Below are 16,020 nucleotides of genomic sequence, written 5' to 3'. Positions count from 1 at the left end.
CTGCTGCTGCCTCAGCAGACATTTCTCTATTGATTCTGTGTGTTATCTCCTAAGTAGAACCTGGCTTGGGACGTTGCCTCTTGGGCAACCTGAGCTCATAGCCATGGTCCATTCACTCCCATGTGCATGTAAATGGCTAACCTCCTCATCAACCTGTCTACTACTCCTTACTGAAAAGTGTGCATCCGTTTGGCTTCACTTATAACTAACTGTGATGCTTTCAGGTACTCAGAAACGCAGGATAGTAGCTCCGCTTATTTTGCATTGCTGATTTTCCATGAATGAAGCCATGAGTTAGGTTGGGAAAGCCAGAAGGGCAGAGGCTCAGCAGTAACATTCTTTTGGTTGCTGTTTTATACAGGGAACATCGCTCTGCCAAAGCTTGATGAATAAGAGTCCTTCCCACTCAGCTGAGTAGCTGTTCTGGGCAGGGGGGTACCCTGTGAACACGTGGAAGGGCATTGGTGGTGTTCTGTTATTGCAAATACTGACGTGAACCTACTTCCTTCAGTCGCCTGAAAAAGTGGATAACTTCAGTTACTTCTTAGTAACTGCCTCTTCTGAAGACGGAGTTGTGAAAGACCTAGCCATAACAAGGCAATGAGTTCCTAATGCTAATGGAAGTAAACCAAAGAACAAAAGCCCACTTCTAATAGATAAGTACTTACAGGCAGCCTGTTATGTAGATGTTTCCCTACTTAACTCTCTTGAAGAAGACTGTCTACCACACTGCATACCCATAAACAGAGCATCTGGGACAACCAGAGTTGTCATTTTTAGTTGCAGTTTACCCTGACATGAGCAGCTGCCATCTTTGGCTAACCTACTTAAAATGTTTCTGGGTATGAGGACCAGCAGGTGGCACGGTGGTTAAGTGCTGGACTCCCACATGATCAACCACAGTTCAAGTCCTAGACCTGGTGGCTTGCTTTCTCACTTTCCCTCTTTTTCTGGTCAAACTGAAAAATGATAATAATAAAAATAAAATCAAATAATTCTTAAAAAAGAAAAATGTTTCTGGGTACCATTTTGAGTAGAGAGCTATCTTTCTGCTAAGGTCTGAAAAGTGTTCAAACTAACCAGGGAACTCTAATGGACACCCACTGCCATCCTGCAGAGCAGTCATTATGGGGATGCTAGCCATGCCTCATATCTGTCTGAAAAGACACCTTATCACAAAAATAGCTCTGGATCTGAGACAAACTAGCCCTCTCACCTCCAAAATGATTACTGAATTGGCGAATGTAAGATGGTGGGCTTTTGGGTTTTTTGGTTTTGTTTTGTTTTGGTTTTGACAGACTTTTGCCACAGGCTGTGTGTGTTCCCCAGAGAGAGAGAGAGAGAGAGAGAGAAAGCAACCCAGGAGGGATGGCCACACCATAATCCCTTTTCCTCCATTCTTATCTTGGGATTTTGAGCACACACAAAGCTGCTGGGTCAAGGACTCAAACCATGGTCAACCACATGGAGTCCAGCACTTTAACCACTATGCCACCCACTGGCCCTCCTTTTTGTTTCTTAAGAGCTCAGATACCAAGAGTAAATGAGACTGATATAGGGGTAAAAGTGACAGAAATAGACCTTATAGAATTTTTTTTCCCTAACTGAACTACCAAAGTTGGTTTTGGCTAAGAATTCCTCAATGATCTTTGTGCTGCTACTCATTTTGAAAAAATCTGTTTTTATTCTTCCCACACCCTTGATTTGAAATGCTCCTTTTCTCTTTAAGGCAGCTTAATTTATGAAACCAGTCTCGAATGACAATACAACCCTTAACAAGTCCTTAGGGCTGAAGTTGTCATCAAAGTAACTATCTTTATCCCCAAATAAAGTTACCTACTTATGCTTCTGTACAGTTGGGTACAACATGACGCTGTAACTCAATGACTCTTTTTTCCCTTCGAATTAGTTCGCCTGTTTGGTAAATTCCGGTAACTTAATCAAGGACAACCACACATGTCGATTACTAAACGTTTAAAATATATTTCTAAACAGAATGGGCCGACTCGGTCATGGTAGCTGCTGATCTCCATAGCAGAACAATCTACAAAGATACAGCACGGTTTCCTTTTTCCCATAATCAGGGGTGAAAAATATACAACTTGCTTCTGAACCAAAACCACAATTTCTGCAGTTTAATGTTTCACTGCTAACATGGCCCTGGTAGAAATTATGTAGTTTCTTTTTCCTTAAAAAAAAAAAAAAAAAAAAAATTAAAAAAATCTTCTAAGACACTAAATCATCAATCTGGAATGTAGATTCTGAGCACAAAGCAGCTCAGTTCCCCTAAAATATAAAGAAAAAAATTCCCATCACCTGTCTCAGTAGGGCCTGAAAGGAGAGAAATAGTGTGGGGAACCCCTGCTTTGGTATGGAGAGTCGCGGCCCCTTGACCCAGACCGAGACCGCGAGTAGCCATAGCTGGTGCTTCTCTCAGGATAAACTCGGATGTAGGAAGTTTCACCCTGAAATTCAAACAAAAAGAATAAAGGGAAAATTAAGATCCAAAGCAAAACAACACCTGACATGCTGCCTAACAAGTACCGAGCACTTACTGTGTGCCTGACCCTCACTGTAACATGAGGTGGATACTTACTATCCATTTCAAGAATGAAGAAAATTAAGATTTAAGGTCTATCATTTGCCCAAACTGACATGAATGATAAGTGGCAACTTGGCATGTTGACATATACTTAAATATTAGTTATTATTGATAACGTAAGTAAATGACTATCCCTGACCCCCCAGAATGTGGAATGAGTCTCGGTCACATAGTTCAGTCTCCTGCCGCCTTACATGCACACACCCTTGGATGGGCATCTACACAATGAACCTGTTTTTGACACATAGGTCAGGACCTAGACCGGATGTTCATTATCCTCATAAGTGAGCTTCCTGGAAAGACCTGTGTTAGTGCCATTGCATGACATTTTACAAATGGAGAAACAAGTTTATAGAGTGAATCAGCAAAGATATTAATATGCAGCAGAGGAGTTGGCCAGTGGAATCGTGGCTGGATCCCACATGGCCCACTGTGCAGTTAGAGTACGGGATTTTAAAAGCAATGGGGCAGGACTAACAGATGGCATAATGGCTACGTTGCTGGACTCCCACGTAGTTGACTGCTATTCGAGTCCTGGACCCAGCAACTTAAAACTCACATCGGGTGCTTGTGCATATATGCCCAAAATCCAGAGAGGAGACTGAAGGGACTGTCTCCTTTCACGCTTTGTCTCTATCTGGCGATTACACATGCTCTATACCAAAAATCTAAAAAAAAAAAAAAAAACCAGAAAACAAACCACGACACACTGGGGGTGCCAACAGATGGCACAGCAGTTATATCACTGGACTCCAACATTCCAACATGGCTGACCATGGATCAAGTCCCAAACCCGTGGCTCAAAATCATGCCAGGCATGTGTGCATCTGTGCCCAAGATCCTGGGAAGAAAAGGGACTGTAGTGGCATGGCCATCCCCCTGGAGGGGTGATATCTCACTTTCCCTTTCACTCTCTCTGCCCCCTCCCCACCAGCACACATGCCCTAAGACAAAAACCACTACCAAAAAAATCAAACAAAACAAAAACGCTAGGCATGTCGTGCGCACTCGAAATCCTGACAGGATGGAGAAATGGAGAAAGGGGTGCAATGTGACTATTCCCCCTGGGGGTGGGGTGCTTTCTCACTTTTCCTCTCTCTTATCTCTACCACCACAAGCACCTGTGCCCTCAGGTCAATTAAAGAAAAACAAGTAGCAGAGGAGTCCTGTCCAGGCTGGTCTGTCTCCAGGCCCTCCGTCCTCAGCCAGCATTTGTAGAAGATCTGAAGTTGCTAAAAGTCAGCTGCTTTGCCACTGGTGAAAGGCAGTAACTGGATTTACTCTTACTGCGGCCCTGTTCTGCAGTGTAACGGCGGTCAGGTACTGTTGTTTCTGCTCCAAATTCGAGTCCTAGGGGACGGTCTGCACAAAAGCGTTGTTAAGCCATATAGGGAAAAGCTCTCAAACCATTTAACTAGGAATTATATGAATCCTCAGAAAAACAAATGAAGTCTGGTGAAGGCACTGGATCCCACATGGCCAACTCTGCAATTCAATCCTGGACCTGGTGGATTGAAAAAAATAGTGTCTGTGTGTGTGTGTGTGTGTGTGTGTGCGCGCGCGCACATGCCCCAAATCTTCAGAGAGCAGAGAAAGGATTACAACATGGCCATCTCCCCAGGAGGTGATTTCTCACTTCTCTGTGTCTCTCTCTGGAAAGAGTACAAGCCCTATAGCCAGTCATTTCCATATGCACAGTCCATCTTTCCAGTGAGTTGAGCATCTGAGCAGCATAGTTAAAAATGATCTCTCCTGGTTCCAGAGTATTTTCCAGGTTAGCACAATACCTTAAACCCTGCATAACATTTGAGGCCCACACAGGGTGCCACTAGGGATCCTGGAAGTGCTCCAAGGAAGAAGTAAAAAGTCATGCCCTGATAAGGAAAAGTTAGGGAGCAGCAGATGGTGTAATGGTTACATTGCTGGATTCCCACATGGCCGACTACGGTGTGAGTCCTGGGCCTGGAGGCTTGAAACTCACACTGGGTGTGTGTGACTGCATGCCCAAGATCCTGAGAGCAAACTGGACGAGAAGGGCTTGTGGTGTGGCCATCCCCCGAGGGGTGATTTCTTGTTTTCTGTCACTGTCTCTCTAGCAAGCACACACATCCTATTGCAAAATCTCTTAACCAAAAAGAAAAGGAAAAGAAAAAGTTGAACTGCTTGGTATGTGCCATAGACTGATGTGTGCAGCTCTGGTTGCCCACCACTTCAAAGAGCTACTAGTTAAGTATTGGGAGGGTTTAAAGGACATATGCAGATTTTTGACTAGGTACAGAGTAAGTGCCCTTAACCTTTACGTTGTTCTAAGGGTCAACTGTACTATGAATACACACTTTCCTCTGCAATGACCCCACAAGGGTTAGACACAGCAAACTCCTTGGCTTTGTCCTCTTAGATATAAGATGGGTCTTTGGTACAGGGAGGTTATCAGATGGCAACGGCACAGCCTGTTGTTACTTCTAGGTCAGGAGCAAGTGCAGTGACCTGGGCACAAGGTGCTCGACAGAAGGTAGGGACCCACCTCATGAGAGCGAAATTTGGTGTCATCCAGTTTACGCAGGGCATATTCCATGTCTTCTTTTCTGAGATACTCAACCATCCCCATTCCATCCTTCTGCACATCTGCATAACAGACATCCCCAGCTTCTCGCATGTGATCCTTCAGGTCCTGCCAGCTGCCTGAGGGAGGAAGTCCTAGGCACGGAGAACAGAAGAAAAGAGTCCACGTCCTTCAGCCGTATCAATTGCCCTTCTATAAGCCAGCAATCCCTCTGGTCCCTTCTCCGTGAATCACTTAAATCCCAAGGGTCTCAAATCACAAATCTTGATAAGGGACACAAAAGCAGAGAAAAGCACTGAATTATGAGTGGTAAACCACCTGGAGAAGCTGGCCTAGGCTAATCTTCCAGAAGAAGCCTTTCCGACAGAGCAAGAAGTCCGTCCTGTTAGAGTTAGTATCTCTGAGAATTCAGCCGGTTTCTTTGTCCTTTGTGATCGAAGTCAGACTCTCAAGGCTTTGAGTTTCTAATTTTTCCATTATGAAATTTATCAGTACCATTTTTTTCGTGCCTGACCATGTTTCCCAAGGAGTGAAAATTCTGAAACCCGCCAATGAAATAAGCAACTTGTAACTGAAGGTAGCAACACAACAACAAAAATCAAGTTTTGTGTTCTTGTAGATAGGGCTGACAAAACAGACAAAGTACCTTTCAAAGAGCATCAACATTCTTCACTACAGTGAGGGAGAGATGAGACTCAGATGCTAAAACTAGTTGGGAGTCACACAACCCTACCTGTCATCATGCAAGGGCAATGTGCTCCTGCTCTCAAAGGCTGTGTTACCGTTCACAGCTCAGGACTGCAGGATTTCAGAGCAGCATGGAGAGAGAAAAAGATAATGACATCCTGAAGGAGGAAGCGGGGTTTTGGGGTTAAAAAACTACAAAGGGAGGGCCAGCATGTAGAATGGTGGTTAAAGGCACTGGCTTCCCACACGGCTGACCACGGTTCGAGTCCTAGACCTGGTGGCTTGGTTTCTCGCTTTCCCTTCTCTCTCCAATCAAATTTTTAAAAATAATAACAACAACAAATGGAATTGAATAAATAAATCTTAAAAAAAAAAAAAAGGTAGGGGCCAGCAGGTGGCATAGTGGTTAAGGAGCTCAAATTCTCACATAGTTGACCGCAGTTTGAGTTCCAGACCTGGCAACTTGCTTTCTCACTCTCCCTGTCTTTTTACAGCAAAACTCGTGTGGAAAAAAAAAAAAAAATCATAGTAATAAATAAATTAAGTAATTCTTAAAAAAGAAAAAAGGTAGATATTAAAATTATTACATCAGAGTATGCTGGGTGTTGACGTTACACCTTAAAAAGGTACAGGTTCCTTGGGACCAGCAGTTGGTGTAATGGCTATGTCACTGGACTCCCATGTAGTTGACCGTGGTTCAAGACCCAGACCTGGTGGCTTAAACTCACACCAGGTGCATGTGCGCGCGTGCCCAAGATCCCGAGAGGAGAATGGAGAAGGGATTGTGGCGAAGCTATCTCCCCGGGGGAGTGATCTCTCGCTGTCTGTCTCTCTGTCTCTCTCTGTCTTTCTGGCGAGCACATGTGCCCTATAACAAAAACCTCTCCCAAGAAAAGGGTACAGGCTCCTTGATATATTTCACTCCCAAAGGGTCCTCAAACTCCTCTGTAATGCATCCCATGTCTGTAACAGTATGTTACTATCTTCCCCGCTCCCTTTTAAGTTTTGCTAGAGGGTATATGCACTCACTGGAGAGAGATAGAGGGGGACACAGAGGTAGGAGGGGAAAGCACCCCACAGGGGAGTGGCCACACCATAATCCTTTGGGCACACACACAAGTGCATGGTGTGTTTTTCAAGCCACTGGGTCTGAAACTCAAACCATGCAATTGGCCATGTGGGATCCTGCCACCTTAACCCCCACACCACTGGCTGGCCCAACAGTGTATAAATATTCCGAAGATCCATAAACCTCTAAACTTACCATTTCTTCTCTTGTCAACGCTTGATAGAAATTTTTCCAATATAATTCCTATGACTCTAAGTTGTGGTTTTATTTTTTGGTTGCTTTTAGTTAAAATGTAATTCCCAAACCACCACAAACTCTAGCCTATTTCACCTAAGGCTTGAGTACATGCCAGTCGATGGTGTGGTGGTTAGGGTGACTGGCTCTCACAGAGCCAATTATGCAGTTTCAGTCTGAGCCCAGTGGCTCGGGAAACACGCTAGGTAGGTGTGTATGTGTACCCAGATCCACAAAGAATGGAAAAGAAGGGATTTTCAAGCTGCCATCGCCCCTGCAAGCGCTTCCTCACTTTCTCTGTGTCTGTCTTAGACAAGTGCAAACTATAGCAAATTAAATAAAAATGCTGGGTATGTTTCCTGGAATGTCTTTCTAACAAGTCAATACCAAGATTCATTCCAAGAAAAGTCTTTAGAATTCCAGCTCAATGGGTTCTGTCATCACCTTCCTTTCTCAACACTAGAAAACGCCTTTATTATTTTTTTGAAGAATTTATTTAATTTTATTTATCATTATTATTTTTTCATTTGCTACAGGGCCCATGCACTCATGAGAGAGAGAAAGAGAAAATAAGAAAGCAAGCTGCCAGGTCTGGGACTGGAACTGTAGTCAGCCATGTGGGAATCTAGTACCTTAACACTAAACCATCTGCTAGTCCCGAAACCCCTTTATTTTTATTTATTTATTATTTTTTGGAAAAGGTTTTTGCTATAGGGCGTGTGCACTCACCAGAAAGACAGAGAGACAGCAAGGAATTACCCCTCGGGGGGATGGCCATGCCGCAATCCCTTCTCCTCTCAGGATCTTAGGCAAGTATGCACACGTGCCCGGCCTGAGTTTAAGCCACTGGGCCTGGAACGTGAAACTCGGTCGACTACACGGGAGTCCAGTGACAAAGCCATTACACCAACTGCTGGTCCCCCAAAACTCCTTTATTAAAAAGCATGTTTGGGGGAACCAGCAGGTGGTGTGGTGGCTAAGGCACTGGACACGCCCACATGGCTGACCACTGTTTGAGTCCCAAACCTGGTGGCTTGCTTCTTCACTTTCCCTCTCTCTCCCTCTCTTTGTGTATCTCTGGTCAAATCAAAATAAATCAATGAATGAATAAAATTTTTTTTTTTTTTAAAAAAGCATGTTTGGGGCCAATGGGTTAAGGTGCTGGACTCCCACCCATGTGATCGACCATGATTTGGGTCCCAGGTCCAGCAGCTTGAAAATCATGCTGGGTGTGTGGCATGAATGTCCCAAATCCCATAAGGAGAAAGAACTGTGGTGTGGTCATCTTCCTACAGGGGGTGATTTCTCACTTTCTCTCTCTGTCTCTCTGGTGAGCCGACATGCCATGGCAAAAACCTTATTTAAAAAAAAAAGCATGGGGCATGGCAGGTGGCATGGTGGTTAAGGGTACTGGACTCTCACATGGCCAGCTGCGGTCTGAGTCCCAGACCTGACCTGGTGGCTTGCTTTCTCACTTTCCCTCTCTCTTTCTCTCTGGTCAATCAAAATAAATTAACTAATTAACTTAAATAATTCAAAAAAAAAACAAAAAACCCCACCATGTTTACGTTCTCCAAGGCTGTACTATCTACATCATTTCATTTGCAGGATACCTGTTTCACTGGCAAGCCAGAGCAGGGCTTCGGAATATCACTGTGCATATGTTACTGAAAAGGAAATTCACATGTCTCATGCACTGAAAAATAACACCTAACTTTTCTTGGAGGCCAGACTCTGCTAAGTATTTTACAAGTACTGTCTCATTCAGTTTGAAAGAGACATACCTGAAACAAGAACTCGGAAATCAGATCTTCTTGTAGGAGGTCCATTTCTCCCACCACGGGGCCACCCGCCCCGACCTCCGTAAGTCCTGGGGAATTCCACACGAAGACGACACTGGCCATAATCGTAACCGTTTCTTCCATAAATTGCATCCTCAGCATCTCTGCAACAAAAAGAGGAAAAAAAATGGAATTAGTGCTGCTCATGAGGCCAAGTGATTTCTCAATAAGGAGCATGCATAAAAATAAAAGGGAAACCAGGGCCCTCAGGTGGCATGTTGGTTAAGGATGTTGGACTCCCACATGGCCAACCATGGTTCACGCCTCAGACTTGGTAGCTTGCTTTCTCGCTTTCTCTCTCTCTCTTTTTCTCTCTTTCTCTCTCACTCTGTCCTTCACTGGTCAAATTAAAATAAACAAAGTTAAATAAAATAATTCTTTAAAAAAAAAAGATAAGAGAAACCTAGGGAGACAGCAGGTGACGTGGTGGCTAAGGTCCTATACTACCACATGGTCAACTGCGGTTTGAGTCTTGCACCACACTTTGAGTCTCAGACCTTGTGGCTTGAAAATCACGCTGGGCTTGTGTGCATGTATGCCTAAAATCCTGGGAGGAGAATGGAGAAGAGACTGCAGGATGGCCATCTTCCCTGCGGGTGATTTCTCACGCCTCCCCCTCACTATCTCTCTAGAGAGTGCACGTGCCCTATGGCAAACACTTTCATTAAAAAAAAAAAAAAAAAAAAAGGTGGGAACCAGCAGTTAGTGTAATGGCTGTGTCTCTGGGCTCCCACGTAGCAGACTGCGGTTTGTGTCCCGGACCTGGTGGCTTAAAACTCACGCCGGGCGCATGTGCGTGCGTGCCCAAGATCCCGAGAGGAGAATAGAGGAGAACGGAGTGCGGCATGATCATTCCCCCTGGGAGGGGATTTCTCGTTTTCTGTCTCTATGTCTGTCTCTGTCTGTCTGGCGAGCGCACGCACCCTATAGAGAAAACCTCTCAAAAAAAAAGGTGAGGGAACCCAGGGCCAGTTCCATGGCCCACTGGCAATGGTACTATTCAAGAGAAGCCACATCCCACATGGTGACCACTGTTTGAATTCCCAGCCAACCAGAAACATACCAGGGACAGGCACAAGTGACCAAGATCCGATGGGCTGGACAAATGAAGGAAGGGGATCACAGCAATGGTAGACCCTGTGGAGGGTGCTCATCTTTCTTTCTCACCCAGTCTCACATGTTCGTTAAATTCTATCTTGAATAAAGGGGAAAGGGCGGCAGGTGGCGTGGTAGATATAGGCGCTGGATTTCCACATGGTGGACCATGGTTCAAGTCCTAGACCTGGCGACCTGCTTTCTCGCTTACTTTCTCTCTGTCTCTGTCTGGTCAAATTGGAAAATAATAACAAATGGAATTAAATTTAAAAAAATTTTTAATTAATAAAGGGGAAAAAAGGAAAACCAGAGTGTGATTTAAAAAATCAGAACCAGCAGGTGGCATGGTGGTTAAGGTGCTGAACACTCCCACATGGCCGACCACAGTTCAAGTCCCAGACGTTGTGGCTTGCTTTCTCATTTTTTCTCTCTGTTTCTCTGATCAAATTAAAATAAATAAATGAATAAATTAAAAATTGAATAATTTAAAAAAACACCATTGGGACCAGCAGTTAGCTCAATGGCTATGTCATTGGACTCCCATGTAGTCAACTGCAGTTTGAATCCCGGACCCGGTGGCTTAAACTCACGTCAGGCACATGTGTGTGCGTGCCCAAGATCCCGAGAGAATAGATGAGAAGGGATTGCAGCGTGGCCATCCCCCATGGGGGGTGATTTCTTACTTTCTGTCTCTGTCTCTCTCTGTCTTTCTGGCAAGTGCACGCGCCCTATAGCAAAAACCTCTCCCAAAAAAAAAAAACAACCACCACAAAAAAGGGTCTTGATGCATTTCTGCTTTGGCATGAAGACCTTCCATGATACTGGAATTAAAACTTTATAGCTGTCATAGGTATGACGTGACACTGAGTAAACAGATCATACTTATAAGAGGGCTAGTTCAGAGAGGGAAAAACCTGATAATATGATTGATTTTGCCAAAAACCCAATTTCTCTAACCTTGGTGAGCAGTTTCTCAAAATGCTCATCCTACACTAGTTCCGTAACATTGTTCTACAAGGCCCGGTGCCAAAACATCTACAGAACCCAAAACTAATTTAGAAGGAACTAAGGCTCAAAAGACCAACACAAATGAGTATTTTGTCATGAATACACAATTTTTTTTTTTTTTAGGTTTTGCTATAGGACACATATGCTTGCTGGAGAGGGGGGAGGAGAGGGAGAGAGAGAAAGGAAGAGAAAGATGAGAAACCCCACACACTCCCACCCCCAGAGAGATGGACACACTGCAATCCATTCTTCACGCACCTCATGGGGATTTGGGTATGCACACACACGCATGCACCCAGCATGTTTTTCTTTTTCTTTTCTTTTTTTTTTTTTGGAGAGGTTTTTGCTGGAGGGTGCGTGCACTCACCAGACAGACAGAGAGACAGAAAGCGAGAAATCACCCCCCAGGGCGGATGGCCTCGCCGCAATCCCTTCTCCTCCATTCTCCTCTCGGGATCTCGGGGACGCATGCACACTCGCCCGGCGTGAGTTTAAGCCACCGGGTCTGGGACGCGAACCGCGGTCAACTACATGGGAGTCCAGTGACACAGCCATTACGCTAACTGCTGGTCACCCCAGCATGTTTTTCAAGCTGCTCAGTCTGGGATCCCAAACAGCACAGTTGGCCATGTGGGATCTAGTGCTTTAACCACCACTCCACCCAGCTGGCCCAATATATGATTTTTTTTTTTTTTAAGGTTTTTGCCATAGGACACATATGTTCTCCAGAGAGACAGTGAGAGGGAAAGTTAGAAATCACCCCCCCAGGGGGGTTGGCCACACCACAATACCTTCTCCACTCTCCTCCTGGGATTTTAGAGACACATACATACATACACACACACACACGCCAAGACTGATTTTCAAGCCACAGGGTCTAGGACGTGACAGCAGTAGGCCATGCAGGAATCCAACACTTAATCACTGTGCCACCTGCTGGCCCCCCAGAGTTCTCTTAAGTATACCTTTTCAGCCTGATTTAGAGAATTACATTGTCAAAAGCACTTTGGGTACAATTTTGCCAGAAGAGGTAACTATTTAATAAAGTTATTTAGTTTTTTAAAAGGCTCTAGAAGAGTTTGGGATGCCAAGCTAGTTCTCTAGGACCGGATGGGGAAAGGACAGCAGAGTCAAGAGTGTACTAAAGAATGCATTGCTCAGTGTCACAGAACAGTAGCTTACCAGGATTCTACAATAAGAGTACAATCCTCCAGAGCCACTCTGACTACATAATGCCCGGGGGATGCAGAACTGCTAGTTTAAAAGCATACTATGAGTGGGACCAGCAGGTGGCATGGTGGTTAAGGTGCTGGACATTTCCACATGGCTGACCATGGTTCAAGTCCTGGACCTGGTGGCCTGCTTTCTCACTTTCTCTCTCTCTCTCTGTGGTCAAAATAAAATAAGTAAATGAATAAATAAAATTTAAAAAAATAAAAAGAAGCATACCATGAGTATGAACAAGCTGAGTCCGTAGCATTCTTCTGCTCTGTTACTAGTAGCTGTCTCTGCGTGTTTAGTTGTTACATCTCTCATGTGAGTAGTATGCCTACCAGGGTTATAGCAAGGATTAACTAAGATACTGTGAGGGCCAGCAGATGGTGTAATAATTATGTTGCTGGACTCTCGCATAGCCCACCCAGGTTCGAGTCCTGGACCAAGTGGCTTCAAACTCAAACTGGGCATGTGTGTGCGTGCCTAAAATCCTGAGAGGAGTCTGGAGGAGAAGGTACTGCAGTGTGGCCCTCCCCTAGAGAGGTGATTTCTTGCTTTCTCTCTCCTTCTCCCTGTGAGCTCAATGCCCTATAGCAAAAATCTTTCTTTAAAAATAAAAGATACTATGTGCACAGTGCTTCCTTTGAAATTTCTAATCTAGAGATATTAAAAAACGCTTCTCTATTATGAAAGGAATGAGGAGACAGTAGACAATGTAGCATTTTATACAATGAGTTTGTATTCTAAGGGTAGGACAGAAGGACAGAAGGTCCAAACCCCATCATGATTCCTCACTAGCCTTTCTGTTCAACAACTCTAAATCAACCTCCTCATCTATAAAGTGTAGTTAAAAGTAACGACAGCAACGGTTCTCGAAAAAGCTAAATAATGACACACAGTGGCTGTTCAAAAAACACAATGGCATTGTTACTAATTGACAGAGGCCAGTCTACTCCCCTTTAGGTGTAAAAACTGTCTTCATTTTTCAGTGCTTCCTGCTTCTCCGTGCTCAGGTGCAGTCTTGCTTAATCATATCTCCGCTCCAGGTAAGCAAGACGCCTACAGAAACTGCTTGTAGTGAGTCCCCCTGGGAGAGACCAAAGCGGGGAAAACAGGGGGCGGACTCCTGTTTTGCCCAGTGGGGTGACCAAGTACAGTGGAGCCGCTTCTAAGAACCGCCAACCGCTGTTGTGAAAGCTCCTGGTACTTTTCCGGCCAGAAGGCCCACAATGTTTGCAAAAATCACGAAAGACCCCTTTCATACGGCTTAGTGATCGAAGAGTTTCCAAATCCCTGGGCCCTGTAGCATCCTACAGAACCTCCCTCCTTACAGGAGGGGAGTGAAATCAGAGATTCCCCTCGGGCTGTCGGAGAAGTTTTCCCAAATCCTTGATCCTCGTTTAGGGACGAGGCCCCGGCCTCGTGGGACCGGCGCGCGCGGATGGAAAGCTGTCCCATTACAGAGACCCCTTTCCGACCTCCCAAGGCATCTACATCCCCGCAGCCTGTTCCCCGTAACGGCGAGTTCTGGCCCAGGGGAGGGGAGGGGAGGGCGACTGGTGACTTCTGCTGCCCGCGGAGTCCTCTCCAGCGCAGGTTCCCCGACCTGAGGTTCCAGGCCGTGGGGCTGCCTCCCCGAGGGCGCCTCCCCAGAGCGTGGGCGAGAGTACTATTTGTGCCAGCCCTGAGACCGGCCCGGGCGGGCTTGGGCTCTCCGAAAGCTCAGGTTTAGTGTTTCTAACTAAAAAAAAATCATAACAAAAATAAAGGAAGTGACGACGGAGCAAAGGCCGGCCCGCAGCCTGCGGGGAGAGGAGGCCTCACCCTCCACCCGGGGGCGCCGTGAGGGGTCTGCGCCGAGGGGAGGGGAGGCGTCGTCGGGGGAGGGGAGAGGAGGGAAGACGGAGGCCTCGGGCCCTTAGTATGCCTACCAGGGTTATAGCAAGGATTAACTAAGATACTGTGAGGGCCAGCAGATGGTGTAATAATTATGTTGCTGGACTCTCGCATAGCCCACCCAGGTTCGAGTCCTGGACCAAGTGGCTTCAAACTCAAACTGGGCATGTGTGTGCGTGCCTAAAATCCTGAGAGGAGTCTGGAGGAGAAGGTACTGCAGTGTGGCCCTCCCCTAGAGAGGTGATTTCTTGCTTTCTCTCTCCTTCTCCCTGTGAGCTCAATGCCCTATAGCAAAAATCTTTCTTTAAAAATAAAAGATACTATGTGCACAGTGCTTCCTTTGAAATTTCTAATCTAGAGATATTAAAAAACGCTTCTCTATTATGAAAGGAATGAGGAGACAGTAGACAATGTAGCATTTTATACAATGAGTTTGTATTCTAAGGGTAGGACAGAAGGACAGAAGGTCCAAACCCCATCATGATTCCTCACTAGCCTTTCTGTTCAACAACTCTAAATCAACCTCCTCATCTATAAAGTGTAGTTAAAAGTAACGACAGCAACGGTTCTCGAAAAAGCTAAATAATGACACACAGTGGCTGTTCAAAAAACACAATGGCATTGTTACTAATTGACAGAGGCCAGTCTACTCCCCTTTAGGTGTAAAAACTGTCTTCATTTTTCAGTGCTTCCTGCTTCTCCGTGCTCAGGTGCAGTCTTGCTTAATCATATCTCCGCTCCAGGTAAGCAAGACGCCTACAGAAACTGCTTGTAGTGAGTCCCCCTGGGAGAGACCAAAGCGGGGAAAACAGGGGGCGGACTCCTGTTTTGCCCAGTGGGGTGACCAAGTACAGTGGAGCCGCTTCTAAGAACCGCCAACCGCTGTTGTGAAAGCTCCTGGTACTTTTCCGGCCAGAAGGCCCACAATGTTTGCAAAAATCACGAAAGACCCCTTTCATACGGCTTAGTGATCGAAGAGTTTCCAAATCCCTGGGCCCTGTAGCATCCTACAGAACCTCCCTCCTTACAGGAGGGGAGTGAAATCAGAGATTCCCCTCGGGCTGTCGGAGAAGTTTTCCCAAATCCTTGATCCTCGTTTAGGGACGAGGCCCCGGCCTCGTGGGACCGGCGCGCGCGGATGGAAAGCTGTCCCATTACAGAGACCCCTTTCCGACCTCCCAAGGCATCTACATCCCCGCAGCCTGTTCCCCGTAACGGCGAGTTCTGGCCCAGGGGAGGGGAGGGGAGGGCGACTGGTGACTTCTGCTGCCCGCGGAGTCCTCTCCAGCGCAGGTTCCCCGACCTGAGGTTCCAGGCCGTGGGGCTGCCTCCCCGAGGGCGCCTCCCCAGAGCGTGGGCGAGAGTACTATTTGTGCCAGCCCTGAGACCGGCCCGGGCGGGCTTGGGCTCTCCGAAAGCTCAGGTTTAGTGTTTCTAACTAAAAAAAAATCATAACAAAAATAAAGGAAGTGACGACGGAGCAAAGGCCGGCCCGCAGCCTGCGGGGAGAGGAGGCCTCACCCTCCACCCGGGGGCGCCGTGAGGGGTCTGCGCCGAGGGGAGGGGAGGCGTCGTCGGGGGAGGGGAGAGGAGGGAAGACGGAGGCCTCGGGCCCTGCCTGCCGGGCGCGGGGGCCTCACCGGGGGTCCTCGAAGCGCACGAAGGCGAAGGGCACGAGGCCGTGCTGGTTCTTGAGCTCGATCTCGCGGATACGGCCGTATTTGTAGAACAGGTCCTCCAGGTCCTTCTCGCGCACGTCGGTCGGAAGGTTCCCCACGTAGATGCGCCCGTCGCCCTCGCCGCCGCGCTC

At 46.5% G+C, this 16,020-nt stretch overlaps 2 protein-coding genes across 3 annotated transcripts in view; one reads left to right on the top strand and one right to left on the bottom strand.

Annotated features, from left to right (window-relative positions):
* Positions 1–1,264, top strand: part of GATC (glutamyl-tRNA amidotransferase subunit C) — a 9,281-nt gene extending 8,017 nt beyond the window's left edge. Inside the window, exon 4 of the mRNA XM_006151529.3 lies at positions 362–1,264. Coding sequence (XP_006151591.2) covers positions 362–393 — 32 coding nt within the window. The 3' untranslated portion in view covers positions 394–1,264. The remainder of the gene's footprint in view (positions 1–361) is intronic.
* A 695-nt stretch (positions 1,265–1,959) lies between these two features.
* Positions 1,960–16,020, bottom strand: part of SRSF9 (serine and arginine rich splicing factor 9) — a 33,076-nt gene continuing 19,015 nt past the window's right edge. The window contains exons 2-6 of one of the 2 annotated variants that reach the window (XM_006151527.3): positions 15,851–16,020; positions 8,940–9,100; positions 5,127–5,299; positions 2,317–2,465; positions 1,960–2,188 (exon numbers count right to left, since the gene is read on the bottom strand). In XM_006151527.3, the coding sequence (XP_006151589.1) occupies positions 2,322–2,465; positions 5,127–5,299; positions 8,940–9,100; positions 15,851–16,020 (648 nt within the window). In that variant the 3' untranslated portion in view covers positions 1,960–2,188; positions 2,317–2,321. Of the gene's footprint in view, positions 2,189–2,315; positions 2,466–5,126; positions 5,300–8,939; positions 9,101–15,850 lie in introns of those variants that run through there. The other variant, XM_006151528.3, reaches the window with a different exon arrangement.

This window comes from Tupaia chinensis, unplaced genomic scaffold (assembly GCF_000334495.1).
Source record: "Tupaia chinensis unplaced genomic scaffold, TupChi_1.0 Scaffold000320_1, whole genome shotgun sequence".
In the NCBI taxonomy this organism is placed as follows: Eukaryota; Metazoa; Chordata; class Mammalia; order Scandentia; family Tupaiidae; genus Tupaia; species Tupaia belangeri.
This window is presented reverse-complemented; position numbering and strand designations above follow the sequence as displayed.